An 18,027-nucleotide genomic window follows, 5' to 3' on the forward strand; every position below is an offset into this window, starting at 1 on the left:
CCTCTCTCCACCTGCCCTCCTGGACAGGCAGCATCGTCATTGCTGGGAGAGCCATGTCCCTGAATGTGACCGAGGGATGGCTTCGCCCGTCGTGGCCCCTCCGCCTGCCTGGTGTGGGCGATGCAGAACAGCTCTTGGCTAATAAATGTGCCGTGTTTCCCAGACAGGAAACAGCTTGGCCTAGCGCATAAATAAGACAAGCCTTTTTCAAAAAGAAATCTGTATTTAAGGACATGTTTGGCTATGTTCTTCGCCTCCCGTAAAGGTCACCCAGATAGATTTTTCCTTCTTTAGCATTGCAGGCTGCGAAGAACTGGGCATTTCTATTCTCCCTCCATCCAGTGAACCTGGGGGACTAAATTAGGTTCTGAAATTGAGTGTGCAGTAGAGTTGGTGAGTTACCATAATGGGAGGGTACTGCTTCTCACCTTGCAAGGAGCGAGGTCATGATAATATGAAGCGAAGTGGATTAAAAATAAAACCAAAGGTATTTATTTATGACCTGCTCAGAATTGGATTGGTGTCGTGTAAGTTGCATCTAATGGTGAAAGACAGCAGATTGATGTTGATATGTCCCCGGGGACTTTTAGCCAGTGAAATTTGCTCCCTGAATTCAATTTAAAGGCCCACTGAAAGTATCCAAAATGCAAAAGGAAATGGAATTGAGGAAGTGGGGGTGGAAGCCCAGCAACTGCGAAATAGCAATTAGAGGACAGTCCTGGTGTGTAACCCTCCTGATGTGGGAACGGAGAGGGGACGGTCCTCGTGTGTAACCCTCCTGATTCAGGGCTGGAGAGAGGACAGTCCTGGTGTGTAACCCTCCTGATGCGGGAACGGAGACGGGATGGTCCTGGTATGTAACCCTCCTGATGTAGGAATGGAGAGAGGACAGTCCTGGTGTGTAACCCTCCTGATTCGGGAATGGAGAGTGTGGCTCTGGGATGGTCAAGGGGCCTGCCTCAGTGAGGGTGGGGCTGGTGACACGCAGACCACAGCCTCCGGCACAGCCAGGATGTAAGCCTGGGTCATCTTCCAGGCTTGGTGCCTGCACAGCTCAGCTCAGCTTATCCTGGCTGTGCCCATGTAGAGAGCTTGCCATCCTTATCTCCAGATGAAGAAGAGTGTGGCTTGGAGAGCCAGGCCCCCTGCCCAAGACCTCCTGGACAAGGAGACAGGATGTGAACTGCAGAGCCCAGCTACCCCCCCATTCCCCTCCATGCCAGCCTTGCTGGACTGTGTTTTCTCGAGGCAGGTGACATGGGCATCCTGAGCCTGTGGCCCTCCCTGTCCCTTGTCACCTGCTAGGATCTGGGGAAGGGCAGTTCCAGCACCCTCCAGCACCCTCAGGGCTCCTCAGCCGCCTTCCTGACTTCCAGGATCTGGCTTCCGTTTGGGGTGGGAGGTAGGAGAAGTCGGGGAGCCTGCAGGTGGCCCCCGGGGGCAAATTATCAAGGACCAGAGCCTGCAGGGCCATCCGAGAAGTGTAGACCCCTCCCTCAGGGAATCTGCCCAGCTTCATGCGGAGCCTGGGCTTGGGCTGGCCCTGACCCGATGGTCCCGTTTCTCTTCTGAGAACCCCCACCCCAGGAGGCTGTCCTGGCCACTCATCCCTCTCTGATCCCTACTTCTGCCAAGCCCCCTGTGTGTTGGGGTCCCCCGAGACCTGCCCTGTCCTTGGTGGGCCGCCAGCTGCTGTGGATGTGGGCGTGGTCATGTGGGAGGCAGGGCTATCGGGCGGTGATCGTGGAGGGGGTTCCCCAAGTACCTGTGCTTTTCCTTCCCCGTCCTGGCCTCAGTGGACATAGGTCAGTCTCCATCTCCCAGTGTCCACAGGCTTCCAGATGAGCTCTGGAGACAGTGCCCCGTGTGTCTTTTGGGGGTGGGACTCAGTGCCCCCATAGCCCACCTGAGCTGAGACACGGCCCAGCTGCAGGCCAGAGGAGCCCGCCCAGCACTCCCAGTGCACGAAATGCACCTGCCCAGTGTGCCTGGTGAGCCCAGTGAACCTGCCCAGTGAGCCTCATAGGCCCAGTGTGCCTACCCAGCACTCCCAGTGAGGCCAGTGTGCCCACCCAGTGAGCCTGGTGTGCCTACCCAGTGAGCCCAGTGCTCCTGCCCAGTGAGTCCGGTGTGCCCGCCCAGCATGCCCAGTGAACCCAGTGTGTGCCCACCCAGTGCTGGCTGTGCTGCTGGCTGTGTGAGTGTTTTCCCAGTCTGTCCAGCAGCCCTGACAGGCTGGCAATGGTGGCCCCATTTTGCAGAGGAGGAAGCTGGGCCTCAGGGTGGAGTCATCGTCCCAGGGCCCCAGGTTGGACCTGGACCTGAAGCTGGGTTTGGTGGAGACCCGCACCTCCACCCACTGGTGCGAGGCAGGCATGGAGGAGGGGCAGGGTGGGGCTTTGCTGTGTTCCTGGGCTCCCGGGGTGGGCCTGAGCTGGCTCCATTCCGTGGTCCCCACATGTGTGGGCTTCACCTGCTGACTGTGCTGCTGCCCAGAGGGGTCTCCTGATGCACAGAAGTCGGTGCTTAGTGACAGTTCCAGGGGTGCTGCGGTACTTCCTGGGCTGATACAGGCTTTAGGGGAGTGGGAAGCCTCTGGGCGGAGACTGCAAAGCTGCAACAGGGCCCCGAGAGCTGGGTCTCCCCGTGAGGGGCAGGAGATTCAGTTAAGTGAAGCACTGGGCAGCCCCTGTCACGACATCTCAGATGTCAGACCTGGAGCTGCGCAGTGGGCCTCCCGCCTGGCTGCTGGGATGGGGCGGGGGCTGTGGGATGAGGCCTGGGGCCCTGCTGGGCTTGAGCAGGGAGCAGCTGCCGGCTGGGCGAGTTTTCCTGGGTCACCTGCCCTCCACTGTGGGTCACCTCCTCTGACCTGGGCTTGTGTCTTTCCAGTTTTCTGAGGTCACCTGCCCTCCACTGTGGGTCACCTCCTCTCACCTGGGCTTGTCTCTTTCTCCCCAGGAGCTGCTGCTTTTTCTTCAGAACCTGCCCACCGCCCACTGGGATGACGAGGACATCAGCCTGTTGCTGGCCGAGGCCTACCGCCTCAAGTTTGCCTTCGCCGACGCCCCTAATCACTATAAGAAGTGAGGCTGGGCCCACCTGCAGCTGGCCACACTGCCCCAGGCGCGCGCCCCACCTGCCCGGCCGCTGGTAGGCCCCTGTGAGCTGGTCCTGGGCTGCCAGAAGGCCTTGCAAGGTGGCCGCACCCTCCAGGGGAGCTGGCGAGGACGGGCCCCAGGCTTGGTCTAGGGCGGACAAGGACAGGGACAGCCTCTGTTTTCTGGGATACCAAAGAGAGCCAGAGGAGGGCCCCGGCTTCGGCGGCCAGAGGGAGGTCAGGGGTCCCCTCGCCCTTTCCCTGCAGTGTCCTTGCCAAATGACTGCCTCCCGTAGCTCCCAGTCCGGGGCAGCCTCGGAGGCCGACCCTCTTGGGAGGCCCGCTGTCTCCAGGGCCGGAACAAGGCAGTGGCCATCTCATACCTACTCTGAAATGCAAAACTGCTATTCTGTTGAGTGAAAGAATAAAATATAGACAAAATCTAGACCGAGACATTGCACTGCCCCGGGGTCTCTGTGCTGTGAGATCCCCTCGCAGCCATATTTCACCGCTGCTGGCCCTTTCCCTCCGTGTGTTTTCCTGCTTGCTTGGTTTACATGTGGCTGGGAAGCTGAAGGCTGGAGTCCGACCCGCGAACCCGCCAAGTGCCTGGGAGGCCGTGGGACCAAAGGCTGGGAGCAAAGGGAGGCCTTGCCATCGCCTTACTTTCCACCTCAAACCTCTTTTACAAGAAAACCCCCCACCTCCCTGAGGTCCAGGGCCAAGTGGCCCCACCATGCAGGTAGGGGCTGGCCTCAGACAGAGCTCCTGGAGACCCACCCAGGCTGTTGGGCCATGTTGGGCTGGCAGACGGGGTAGGGGGTCGCGGCTCCGTCATCAAAGCCCTGAACCGCAGTGCTCTTCTCACCACAGCCTGGAAGTGGAATGAGCTTTTGGAGGCTCCCCAGGCTTGCTGTCCTTGTCCAGATCTGCCAGGGGTGGGGAAGGTGTGACTGGTTCCCACTGTGGACCGGTTCCCGCTGTATACCGGTTCTGCCCTGGACCGGTTCTGCCCTGTACTGGTTCCGCTATGGACTGGTTCCTTGGGGCTCTAAGTGTGGAAGGGCGCAGACCCGGCCCCTGCCCAGCGCTCTGCTAGGGCTGTGTCTGTGGCTCCAGCGGCCTTGGGACTGGCTTCCCAGTATTCCCTCAGTGTGTCACAGGCCACATGGCCCCTGGAATGTGGGCAGGGCCACAGCCACAGCCTCTCTGATCCCAGGACAGGCTCATGTCCTCAGCGACCCACTGGCGACCGACTTCTCAGACTCTCTGTCCCTCAGGAGCAGCCGTGTCCTCTCCCAGGCCCTGGGACACTGCTGGAGACTGTGGGACGTACAGGCATAAGTGATGTGTGTGTTTCTGCTTCTGTTTTAAAAATCCAGGGTCGTTACACACAGCATGGAAATTAGCACAAAATGCTGTGCAAACGTCAGATGCTCCCAAACCAGCAAAGGGATGGGCTTGCTTCAGATCAGATGCAGGCACGCCTTACGCCTACCTTGCCTGTCCCCACCCCAGGGTCAGGGGTTCCTCAGACCAGCCATGCCTCCTCCTCCTGCCGCCTCCTTTTCTAGATGGGGAGGGGATTCCGTCACAAGAAGAGCCACCCCCATGGCCGTGTACAGGAAGCCCTGGGTCGCTTTGCCGAGATCAGCCCTGGGAGAATCCCCTTCTCTAGCTTGGATCATGCCGTGTGGCCAGAAGGTTGCGGACACAACTCACCTGCTTCTTGAGGTGGTTTATGTTTTGAATAGGATGCTCCACGGAGTTCAGCCCTGTGTGCGTTTCATCTCCACATACATGTAAACGCCAAGACTGAATGCGAGGGGTGTTGGCCACGGGCCTTGAGTCTGAGCAGATCCATCTGGAATGTTCGGGGTGTGCTGTCTGGATGTGACGTGCTAAAAACACGGAATAAAGATCAGTGAGAAAGCCGCGGCCTTGGCCTGTGATTCGAGGACTTGCCCATCGAGGACGGGGCACCCTGGCCCAGCCCTGCCAAGAGTCTGAGCTCAGGGCCATTGCAGCGTACCAGGTGGTGCCATTACAACACACCAGCGTGGGCACAGCAGCACCTGTGGTCTCGCTGCCACCCACAGGACCTCTTGGGGAGATGGGGTTACAGCTGCACAGGTGGTGCAGGGATGCCACTTGCCCGGGCGGGGCAAGACTCAGGCACCGGTCTGATCCCCGAAGCCCAGCTCTGCACTGGCTTGAACATGGGAGTGTGGGGTCCAGGCTGGCCCCTGCCAGGCTCCTGCACAAGGGACTTCCCCTTGGGCCACGTCTGTCAAGCACCTTCCATGAAAAGGACTGTTCCAAGGGAGGCACCAGGGTCTGGGGTCTACCCCCTCTCTCCTGGGATACGCTTGCCTCGCCCCCACCACACACTGAAATGCCCTCCTTGCCCTTCAAAGGGCCTCAGTTTCTCAGGGCAGCTTTGCAGGTGCGCCACACCCCTCTGAGTACCCCCGTCTGTGTCCCTACCCTCGGGTACCCCACACCGCCCTGGGTGCTCCACCCTCAGGACCCTCCCTTGGCAGCACTTGGCTTTCCACTTCCTGGGTGTGGGGTGCGCTCCCGTCCCCACGGGTGGGCTGGTGGCTCCACAAAGTGGGAGCAGTGCCTTCCCCTCTCTCCGTGGCAACCCAGTGCGGAGCTGAGCCAGGCGTGGCTGCCTTCCTGGGCCCGGTGGCCCGGCACGTGGGCTGACCTCACTGATGCCTGCCTGTGGTCTGCAGGGTTGTGGGCTACAGGACGGAGACTGGCTGTCCCCAGCAGCCACCAGACGTTCAGCTCCTGACTCCAGGTCCCAGCCCCGCAGCTGCCATTTGCCTTCCCGGTTCCCCGGAGCTCGCAGCTCAGCAGTTGGCTCCTTGGGCCCAGCTTGGGGTCTTCACAGCCTATGCTCACTCTGCTCCTGCAGGTAGCCTGGGCCCAGCGGCCCTGAGATCAGTCCCTGACCTGTGGTGGCTGCTGTCCCGTGCACCTCACGCTGCCCGGTCCCGGGGACAGGCTCGGTCTGCTGGCACCACAGCTGTGCCCTTGGCAAGGTCCCGGGGACAGGCTCAGCCTGCTGGCACCACTGCTGTGCCCTTGGCAAGGTCAGGCACGTTGGGGAACGTTGGGGTCCTGGGGAGTCAGAGAGGGGAAGTCTGTGGTTTGTGCTTTTGGAAGAACTAGCAGGTGGGACGCTTCTGTGCATTGTCACTGATGAATGGAAATGGGAGGAATCCCGTCTGTGTTTGAGCAGACCTGCTCCACTGAGGACATGGGGACAGGCTGCAGAATGACAGGTGCCATCCCAAGCTGCAGCACACCAGCCTCCCTGCGGTCCTCCAGAGCTGGAGGCTGCTTGTCTGCCCTGCGACCCCAGTGATCTGCCCTCAGGGCTGCAGTCCTGTGGAGTTCGCCAGAGACTCAGACCCCTGGGGGTGTGGGCCTCCCTGGCCCCTGCCCACTGTTCCTCTCCTCTCTCAGCTCCAGCCCCTTGGCTTCCTTCTGGTGCTGCACTTAGTCCTGCGGGGCTGCGGGCTGCTTGGGCTGGGCCCCACTCAGCTGTGAGGCCTTTCCACACCCACCCTGCCGCTCCTTGGCGTGGAGGGTCCTCAGCACAGGATGGCCTCCACCCAGGAGCGCACACGGCCACTTACATGGTCCTGTGTGAGCTACCCAGCCAGAGTCCATTTTGTTGACAAGATGAGGATGGTTATTCTTACTTTTTTATTTCTTGAGACAGGGTCTTGCTCTGTGGCCCAGGCTGGAGTGCAGTAGCGTGATCTCAGCTCACTGCAACCTCTGCCTCCTGGGTGCAAGTGATTCTCATGCCTCAGCCTCCTGAACAGCTGGGATTACAGGTGCCCACCATGACACCCGGCTAATTTTTTTGGTATTTTTAGTAGAGGTGGGGTTTCACCATGTTGGTCAGGCTGGTCTTGAACTCCTGACCTCAAATGATCTGCCTGCCTCGGCCTCCCAAAGTGCTAGGATTATAGGTGTGAGCCATCGCGCCCGACCTGATGATTATTTTAGGAAAAAAAAAATTATATTCAACTTCCAGATAAGTGGATGTAAATATAAAAATCACCCCCAAATACTCAAAAACGCATGGCTATTTTTGTTATTGGCAATGGTAAAAGGCTTTCTGAGCATGATGCCAGGGGCAAAAACAAGATAGAAAAAGACTAATAATATATATCTGTAGTACATGCTACCAAAGCAAATGGCAGGGACCACTAAGACCCAGCCTCTGTCACCAAAGACAAATGTGAACGACACGCCGGTTCACCTAGGCAAGGCAGATTCAGATTCCTCAGCACATGGAGATCCTGGAAATCGATAAAAATGGGCACAGCGCAGAAAATGGGCAGTTCACAAAAGTGGTGCAAGTGACCGATAAGAAGTTCACATCACCAATAGTCACAGAAATGAAACAACATTCACCAGCCGTCTGCCTGCACCAGGGCTGGCTGCGTGACCTTGGGCTGTGTCTGTGATCATCTGTTACGTAGCAGTAGAAAACAAATACCCTCTCTCTTTTAGTCTGTATTTTTTTCTGAATATTTTGCAGTGATATTTCGTTGTTGCTGTTTTTACATTTAAGCTGTGAAGCAGCAGACACAACACAAACCTAGGTCTCGGAGAATCATCCCAAAGCAGACACCCCATGTGATATGGTTTGGGTGTGTCCCCACCCAGTTCTCATCTTGAATTGTAGCTCCTGTAAGTCCCATGTATGGTGGAAGGGACCTGGTGGGAGATAATTGAATCATGGGGGCGGTTTCCCCCATACTGTTCTCGTGGTAGGGAATCAGTCTCACGAGATCTGATGGTTTTATAAGGGGAAACCCCTTTCGCTTGACTCTCATTCTCTCCTGCCGCCATCCATGTGAGACAAGACGTTGTGCCTCCTTGCCTTCCACCGTGATGGTAAGACCGCCCCAGCTATGTGGAACGGTGAGTCTGTTAAACCTCTCTTCTTTATAAATTACCCAGTCTCAGGTATGTCTTTATTACCAGCGTGAGAATGGACTCATGGCACCATGTAACCACAACCGTGGTCAAGAAATAGAATATGGCCCACCTTGGAGCTCCCTGTGTGCTCCCCTTTCCCAAGCATGACATGCCGCTGACTTCCAAACCATCCTTTAGTTCTGCTTATTTGTACACTTTTATTATATGAATGGAAGTATACAATATATACTCTTTTGTGAACAACTGTTCTTGCTCAACTTTCTGGTTTGTTTTTGTTTTTGTTTTTGTTTTTTGAGACGGAGTCTCGCTCTGTCGCCCAGGCTGGAGTGCAGTGGCTCGATCCCGGCTCACTGCAAGCTCTGCCTCCTGGGTTCACGCCATTCTCCTGCCTCAGCCTCCCGAGTAGCTGAGATCACAGGTGCCTGCCACCACGCCCAGCTAATTTTTTGTATTTTTAGTAGAGATGGGGTTTCACCGTGTTAGCCAGGATGGTCTCGATCTCCTGACCTCGTGATCCGCCCTCCTCGGCCTCCCAAAGTGCTGGGATGACAGGCGTGAGCCACTGCGCCCGGCTTCCACTTTCTGTTTGTGGGAATATCTGTGTGGTATTAAGTGTGGTTTCTTCTTTTCCATTGCTGTAAAGTTTTCCATCACATGAATAGATTGCAATTTGTCCCTTCTACTCCTCACGGACATTTGGATTGTGTCCAGTTTGAGACCATTATAAGCAATGCCCCTCTGAATATCTGCGTGCCTCTTGGTGGACATGTGCCCCAGTTCTGTGCTTTTCTCTCCCCTACAAGCAGGATTGCAGAGTCATAGGGCGTGCATCCTTCCCTCCAATAGATTGTGACAAACGATTTTCCAAAGCACCTTCTCCAGCTTACATTTCCACTAGCTGGCGATGGTTCTCGTTCTTCCCCCACACTGGGTGTGGTCGGTCCTAGCCCTTCTTATGGGTATGTCTGCATCTCTGGGTAATCTGTCCTTCCCTGCTGCTCACAGAGCTGCATACCTGGCCTCTCTCAAAACTCCCATTGTGGTGGAGCATCTGTTTCCTTCCTGCTGCAGCCAAAAGAGACAAAGAGACTAACCTGGGATTTCGTGTGATGCTATGATCATAAGCATTTTCTCATATCATTACAATTCTTCAAAAATGTGATTTTAATGACTGCATAATATGCAGTTGCATGGATTAACATAATTTATTCCTTTATTATACATCAAGTTGCTGCTATGTTTTTCCTCTAGCAAATGGTGCTGTGGTAAATGTCTACATTTCTGGGTACTTTTTCCATAATAGATTTTTAGTAGTGGGATTCTTCAGTCATTATTGCCGAATACAGGAGTCAACAAAATTGCTGCAGCCCTCCCCACCCCACAGTGGTTTGCAACAGAGGCTGCAGGTCTGCACATCTGGTTTCCTTTGGAATATCTTAGAAAATGTAAGTTTGATAAATTATTTAGAAATTTAAAGATAACGTTGGGAATGGAGTGTGTAACTTCCAGGAGAGGGGGAAAAGAAGGAACAAAGTTAAGAAGCAAGAAAAGACGTAGGAAAAAAAGCAAAGAAAAAGCATGGTAAATACGAAGCATTAATTACCAGGGCCCAAGCAAGTTCAGATATGATCATGATAAATAATTTATAGTCACCTATTCAAAAGGAGATACATTATACTTTTAAAAACTCCATAAAAGCCAACAACATACCATTGATGAGAGATACACCAAGACTAAAAATTTTGTTTGAAATGGAAGGATGGAAAAAATATGGGGGAAATATTACCCCCTCCCCAGATGTGGCTGGAATATCTGTATTCCCCCAAATCACATTTGAAAAGGATTAACAAGGACAAAGAGAGTGTTTCATGTGATCAAAAGTGCTTCACTCAGTCATGGACCTGTATAAATATAACAACATAACCTAACTTCAGCATAAACAAGGCAAAAATGGATACAATGATGAGGAAATACTGACCTATCCACAAGTATAATGGGAAATTATAACTCATCTGCAGAAAATGATGGACCAATGAGAAAAAGGTTTAAAAAGAAGACAAAATAATATAGAAACAAAAATTATTGGAGTAGAAAATAAACACAAATAATGGAAACGACTGTGAAAAACAAAAGTTTACTTTTAGAAAAGACTAATAATGGAGACTTGAGAGTAAGCATCTTTGCCTGTTCTGCAGTTGGTGTATCTCCAGCATTCAGAAACAGGACCTGTCTATATAGTAGGAGCCGAATAATGTTTGTTGAATGACAAATAGATGAACTCCTAAGGATTAAAATCCAACTGTAATAATGAAGGGAGGTGAAACTGCAGATGCTGAAGATATTTTAAATATTATAAGCATCAGGAGAACCAAAATCAAGCCACAGAGTGGGGGAAAATAATTGCAAAAGACATACTTGATAAAGAACTGCCATCTAAAATTTAAAAAGAACTCTTAAAACTCAATAAAAAACGGCCCAATCTTAAAATGGGCAAAATATCTGGACACCTCACCCAAGAAGATACACAGATAGCAAATAAACATACAAAAATATGCTTAGCGTATTGCAAAATACACTCAACAATGAAATATCATTACACACGGGATGGCCAAAATCTGATATAAGCAGGAGAGGCAGAGCAAGGTGGCAGAATAGAAATCTCCACCAATCAATCGTCCCCTCACACAAGGATGCCAAGTTAACAACTGTCTACACTGAAAAAACACCTTTGTAAGAGTCAAAAATCAGACACACCCTAGACCAGAAGAGAATCCACTGCCTTGAAGGAAAGGACCCAATCCTGTCAACATTCATCACTTGCTAACTGAAGAGCCCTTGGGCCCTGAATAACCAGCAGTGATACCCAGGTACTGTATCCAGGGCCTTAGTGAGCCTCTGAGACTTGCTGGCTTTAGGTACCAACACTGCCACAGGGAGTTAAAGCATCAAGTGGGCTCTTTGAGTCCCCAATTCTAGGACTTGACTCTTGGAGCTGAAAAAGTGTTTGATAAAATTCAACATTTTTTCATAATCAAAACCTGCAAAAAAAAAAAATGGATATGGAAGGAATATACCTCAACATAATAAAAGCCATATACTACAGACCCACAGCAAGTATCATACTGAATGGGGAACAACTGAAAGCCTTTCCTCTAAGATCTGGAACATGACAAGGATGCCCACTGTCACCACTGTTACTCAACATAGTATACTGAAGTCCTAGCTAGAGCAGTCAGATAAGAGAAATATATAAAGAATATCCAAATTGGAAAGGAAGCAGTCAAATTTTCCTTATTTGTTGATGATATGATCTCATATTTGGAAAAACCTAAAGACTTCACAAGGAAACTGTTAGAACTGGTAAACAAATTCAGTGCAGTTGCAAGATACAAGTCATCATACAAAAATAAATAGCATTTCTATATGCCAACAGCAAACAATGTGAAAAAAAATTTAAAAAGTAATCTAATTTATCATGGCCATGCAAAATTAAATACCTAGGAGTGAACTTAACCAAATAAGTGAAAAATCTGTATAATGAAAACTCTAAAACGCTGATGAAGGAAATTGAAGAGGACACCAATAAACGAAAAAATATTCCATGTTCATGGATTGGAAGAATAAAGATTGGTAAAATGTCCATATTACCCAAAGCAGTCTACAGATTCAATACAATCCCTACCAAAATACCAAAGACATTCTCCACAGAAATAGAAAAAACAATCCTAAAATTTATATGGAATCACAAATACCCAGAATAGCTAAAGCTAGCCTAAGTGAAAACAACAGAACAGGAGGAATCACATTACCTGACTTCAAATTATACTGCAGAGCTATAGTAACCAAAACAGCAGGGCACTGACATAAAAACAGACACATAGACCAATGGAACAGAACAGAGAACCCAGAAACAAATCCACACACCTACAGTGAAATCATTTTTGACCAAGGTGCCAAAAATGGACACTGGGGAAAAGATAGTCTCTTCAATACATGGTGCTGGGAAAACTGGATCTCCATATACAAAAGAATGAAACTAGACCTGTATCTCTTGCCATATACAAAAATAAAAAATGAAAATAAGTCTTAAATCTACGACCTCAAACTATGAAACTACTACAGGAAAACATTGGGGAACATCTCCAGGACATTGGTCTGGGCAAAGATTTCTTGAATACTACCCCAAAAGCACAGACAACCAAAGCAAACATGGACAAACGAGATCACGTTAGTTAAAAAGCTTCTGCACAGCAAACGACCAATAAAGTGAAGAAACGATTCACAGAATGGGAGAAAATATTTGCAAACTACTCCTCTGACAAGGGATTAATAACTAGAATGTATAAGGAGCTCAAACAACTCTACAGGAAAAAAATAATGATCTGATCAAAAATGGGAAAAGATTTGAATATACATTTCTCAAAAGAAGCCATACAAATGTCAAACAGGCTTATGAAAAGGTGCTTAACATCACTGATCATCAGAGAAATGCAAATCAAACTATTAATACAATGAGATATCATCTTATCCCAGTTAAAATGGCTTATATCCAAGGGACAGGCAATAACAAATGCTGGTAAGGATGTGGAGAAAAGGGAACTCTTGTACACTGTTGGTAGGAATGTAATTCAAAAAACTAAAAATTGAGCTACCATATGATCCAGCAATCCTACTGATATATATATATCATATATATTTATATCATATATATCATATATATTTATATATATGTATCATATGTATCATATATATTTATATATGTATATCATATGTGTATATATATCATAAGATATATATATACCCCCAAAAGAAGGGAAATCAGTATATGGAAGAGATATCTGCACTCCTGTGTTTATTGCAGCACTGTTTACAATAGCCAAGATTTGGAAGCAGTCTTAAGTGTCTGCCCATCAACAGATGAATGGATAAAGGAAATATGGTACATATACACAATGAAGTACTATTCAGCCATAAAAAAGCATGATATCCCGTCATTTGCAACAACATGGATGGAACTGGAGGTCATTATGTTAAGTGAAATAATCCTGGAACGGAAAGACAAACATCGCATGTTCTTACTTTTTTTGTGGGATCTAAAAATCAAAACAGTTGAACCAGTGGACATACAGAACAGATGGATGATCACCAGAGGCTGGAAAGTGGAGGGTTATGTGGAGAGGTGGGGATGGTTAATAGGTATAAAAAAATAGGAAGAATGAACACGACCTAGTATTTGATAGCACAACATGGTGACTATAGTCAATAATAACAATTGTATATTTTAAAATAATGTAATTGGATTGTTTGTAACTCAAAGGATAAATGCTTGAGGGGTGGACACCCCATTCTCCATGATGTGCTTAGTTCACATGGCATGCCTGTATCAAAACATCTTATGTACCCCATAAATATATACACGTATGTACCCACAATTTTTTTTTAAGTTGCAAAATTTAAAAAAATAGAATGGCCAAAATCCAAAACACTGACTACACCAACTACTGATGAGGATGTGGAGCAACAGGAACTCTCACGCATTTGCTGGTGGGAATGCAAAATGGTGCAGCCACTTTGGAAGACAGTGTGGCCGTTTCTTCTAAAGCTAATTGTAGTCTTACCATATAATCCAGCAGTCATGCTTCTAGATATTTACCCCATTGAGTCGAAAATGTTCAAACACAAAAAACTACAAATGAATGTTTTCTTATGATTGTCCGAACCCGGAAGCAACAAAAATGTCTTTCAATAAGTGAATAAACAAACTACGATATGCCCATGCAATGGGATATTGTTTAGTGATAACAAAGAAATGATCTATGAAGCCATGAAAAGACAGGAAGGAAATTTTAATGCACACAGCTAAGTGAAAGAAGCCAATCTGAAAAGGCTACACACTAGGACTTCGAGTATATGACATTCTGGAGAAAGGACAACCACGGAGACAGTAAATACATCAGGTTTCTAGGGGCTGGGGGTAGTGGGATGAATAGGCAGAGTGCAGAGGATTTTTAGGGCAGTGAAGCTGCTCTGTATGATTCTGTAATGGTGGATAATACACATTTGTCCAAATCCATAGAATGTACAACAGAAAGCGTGAACCTAATGCAAACTGTTGACCTTGGAAGATAATGATGTGTCAGTGCTGGTCATCAGTTGTGTCTGTGAAATGTGTCTATGGTTCAGGGTGCTGGCCTTGGAGGGGGCGGATGTGGGTGGGGTTAGGTGGGAACTCTGTGTGCTTTCTGCTTATTTTTGTTATGACCCTAAGAGTGCTCTAAAAACTGTAGTCTATTAATTACAAAAATTATAATTGCATCCTATGAGCAGCTTTGTACCTATGAATTTGAAATTCTGGCTGAAATGGGCAACTTTCTAGAAAAATACAGATGACAAATATTGACTCAAAAAGGAAATAAAAGCCCTGAATAAATCACAAAGCACTCAGTAACTTGAAGGGGCAGCCTTAGATCTCTCCTTTCCAAAGGCCCCATGCTGAGATGGCTTTATGGCACCTTGCCCAAACCCCAGGGATCAGAATTTAGGGCATAAAAGAATGCACGAGATTGGGGTCACTGGCACAGCCGGGGTGGGCTCAAAGCCGTGGCTGCACCTGACCAGACTCAGGCCATGCCAGGGTCTTGCCTTGGTGGCTTGCTGGGCCTTCATTGGACCATGAAGCTGGGTTTTGCTGCCTTCCCCGGATGGGGACTCGGGCAGGGGCATCCACAGCTCAGCCCCCCAAGCTGCTGCTCCCCCGCTGCATCACTGACCCACACGTGTATCATTTGTGGACATGCCTGTGAAGATGGAAAGCACAGGATGGAAAGAAGTGAGCCCGTCAGCGTGACCGTGGGAAGGTGGGCGAGGTGGCGGGGAGGGGCCCAGCGGGAGCTGTGTGCTTTATTATCTGATATTGTATATGCATTTGAGCTAATTATATCTATATTATATTTACATATTATACGTTCATATATTTGTATATTTTTGTATATACTTGAAAAGTTATATAACTTACATTTATACATAATTATATTAAGTTACACTTTCTTATAATCTGAATGATTCGGATACAACCAGATGTTAACAGGGGTTAATCCTGTTGTGGGTATGAGAGTGTTTGTTAAATTATTCATTTTCTTTTCTGTAATTTTTAATTGATTAAAAAAAAAAAAGAGTTGGCCTGGCCTTGGGAGCCGGAGCCTACGGCTTGTTGGGGCCAAGGGGTGAGGAGCCAGGTGGATGGTGGCCCCTGTGGTGCACAGAGTGGGGGGTGTGGCACAGCGGCCTCTGCCACTGTGTCCCAAAGCTTGCCTCTCCTTCCTCGAGGGAAGCCGCATGGCTGTGGCATAAGCCCCGCCCCATCTGTCTGTCCCTGCGTGGGGCCTGGCCTAGGAAAGCTAAGGCCTGCTTGGGAAGCAGCCAGGGGGTGGGTGCTGCCCTCCCCAGGAGCCCTCCCCACCCAGCGCCCACACCCTCCCCCTGGCCGTCTCTCTTAACCCGTTCCATTTTCTTCCGGTCATGACTGTCACCTACAAGGATCCCGTGCTGTTTACTAGTCTAGGGTCCTCTCTCCAGTAGGCCACCAACTCCACGAAGCAGAACCGTGTCTTTCTCGTCCATTCCTGTCCCAGCATCTAGAACAGGGCTGGACATGTGACTGGGCCTGTGGCGGGTCCTTGACAACATTTGAGAGGTGAAGGAATGAGCTCCAGATAGACTAGGGAGCTCGGCCCAGGGCTTTGCATCGAAGGAGGCCGGGCTCACCCAGATGACCTGTTTTCTGCACTTGGCTTTGTCCCTCCATCCTCATCAGTCGAGGTTGAAGGCCCAGGGATATCCCGCCAGCTCTTGTCTTGGTGATCAACTGGACAGGAGAGATTTTATCCAGCAGGTGGCACGACGAGGCTGGCCTGACACTGTGGAGGGTGACTGGTTGGTCATTTAACTCCACAAGCATTTATTGGACACCTACTGTCTTCCAGGCATGGATCTGTGGAGTGACTGATGGCCCCTGGGGTGAGGATTATGGTTCCACTCTAGTGTCAGAGAGCAGAGTAGGACATTGGAGGTCACCTGCCCATGAGTGAGGACGCTGGTGTCAGGACCCACACCTCTCCACCAAGCCAGCAGCCGCTGGGTGGAGGTGCTGGGACTTCACAGTGGCGAGGGTGGCCCAGCTTCGCTCTTCCTGGTGACAAGCAGCAGAAGGTCATCTCTGCTCCCCACACCAGGTCAGAGTCTCTTAGTAAACTTGGTGACCACCATCCTCACGCACTCGTCGCCGGGGAATGCTAATGAGAACAGAGGACCCAGGGACTGCCACTGCTGACCCGGCTATTAAAAATAATTGGCCACCCATAAAGCAGACGAAAAATGTGTTTGCCTCCAGTTTGGCTGGGAAATGTGAATTATTCTCATGTTGCCATAGAAACCAAAGTAAGTTCCTAACATCTTTCAGATATTTAATTTTGTGAGCCCAGTGATGGTCATTGTGCATTGTTCAGAAAAGCAGGAGGAGAGAGAGAATGAGAGGGAGAGGGGAAGAGACAGAGAGAAAGAAAGGGAGAGAGAGAGAGGTGGGGGAGAGAGGGAGAAGAGGAGAGAGAGAAAGGGAGGGGAGAGATGGAGAGAGGGAGAGAAACAGCGGGGAGAGAGAGATGGAGGAGAGAGAAGGAGAGGAAGAGGAACAGGGAGAGAGGGGGAGGGAGAGGAAGAGACACAGAAAGAGAGGAGGAGAGAGGAGGGGGAGAAAGAGATAGATCAAGAGAGAGAGAGGGAGGGAAGGAGAGGGATAGATAGAGGCGGAGGCAGGGGAAGGAGAGAGAGAAAGAGCAGGACGCCTTACCTGCGTCTCTGAGTCTGCAGCACGCACCGGCTCCTGGAAACCTCCTGGGCAGCAGCCTGAGCTGGGGGTGGGGAGATTCAGGCTCATGGGCCGTGCACCGTGTTTCCCAAGCGTCCCTGGGGGCCCTGCTCTACTGTCTCTCTGAGGATCCCTGATTCTTCCTCTCAGGCCTAGTGCTGTCCCCAGCCCTGCGTGCTGTGGGCCCTGCGCAGCCACCAGTAACTCAAGGAGTGAAGGGGCCAAGTCAGCATGCCGGTCCCTGCCTCCTCCTGGTCACTGGCGTGTGGGGGCCCCCCTCCCCCTGTCCTGAGAGAATGCAGTCCTCTGCTGGGAACCGCGACAGCCGGCTCAGCCTGCCTTGGGCCTGCCAACTGTGCCCGTGTGAGGACGGTGCCGGCCAGGGCATCATAGGGGCGTGGCATCATAGGGGCGTGGCATCATAGGGGCGTGGCATCATGGGGGCGTGGCATCATGGGGGCGTGGCATCATGGGGGCGTGGCATCATGGGGCGTGGCATCATGGGGCGTGGCATCATGGGGCGTGGCATCATGGGGGCTTGGCGTTGCTGGGGCCTGGCAGCCACGGCTACTCCAGGAGTCCTTGCTCTCCAGTGACTTCCTGGGTCGGCGGGGCGGAGGCTCCTGGCTTGTGCTGCAACCAGTGGCTGTGGGATGTGGGGTCAGGGCACTGCTCAGGACCCGGGGAGGTAAGGCTGTGTCCCGGCGCGGCTTGCTGGGGCACTCCTCACCTGCCCCTGACCAGCCTCTTTCCCCGGCCCCTCCACAGAACAAGCCGATCCTGTGGTGTCTGAGCCCTGGTGCTGGATATCCTACCCCTGGATATGTGGCCTGTCTGCAGTTCCCCTCTTGTCCGCCTGCCCCGGACCAGTCCCCTGCATTCTAATGGCAGGCTGACCGCACCCCTCACCTCTGCCTGGGCTCTTCCCTCTGCCCATAAAGGCAGAAAATCCCCGACCATGACCATGCTTAAGGGCCATGGTTGAGGGCTCTCCTGTGGTGGCTTCATCTGTGGGACGCTGGAGAGCCCCGTCCTGCTCTGTCCAGTCCCCACCCTATGTCACAAGAGTGCACCTGCAACCTTTCACCCC

At 50.7% G+C, this 18,027-nt stretch overlaps 1 protein-coding gene across 2 annotated transcripts in view; it reads left to right on the forward strand.

Annotated features, from left to right (window-relative positions):
* LOC105489792 (TBC1 domain family member 22A) overlaps window positions 1-3,553 on the forward strand; it is a 414,387-nt gene extending 410,834 nt beyond the window's left edge. For both annotated transcript variants that reach the window (XM_071080772.1, XM_011754873.2), the window contains one exon: window positions 2,962-3,553. In XM_071080772.1, coding sequence (XP_070936873.1) covers window positions 2,962-3,008 — 47 coding nt within the window. In that variant the 3' untranslated portion in view covers window positions 3,009-3,553. The remainder of the gene's footprint in view (window positions 1-2,961) is intronic.
* Window positions 3,554-18,027: the final 14,474 nt, after the last annotated feature.

Source organism: Macaca nemestrina, chromosome 15 (assembly GCF_043159975.1).
Source record: "Macaca nemestrina isolate mMacNem1 chromosome 15, mMacNem.hap1, whole genome shotgun sequence".
NCBI lineage: Eukaryota > Metazoa > Chordata > Mammalia > Primates > Cercopithecidae > Macaca > Macaca nemestrina.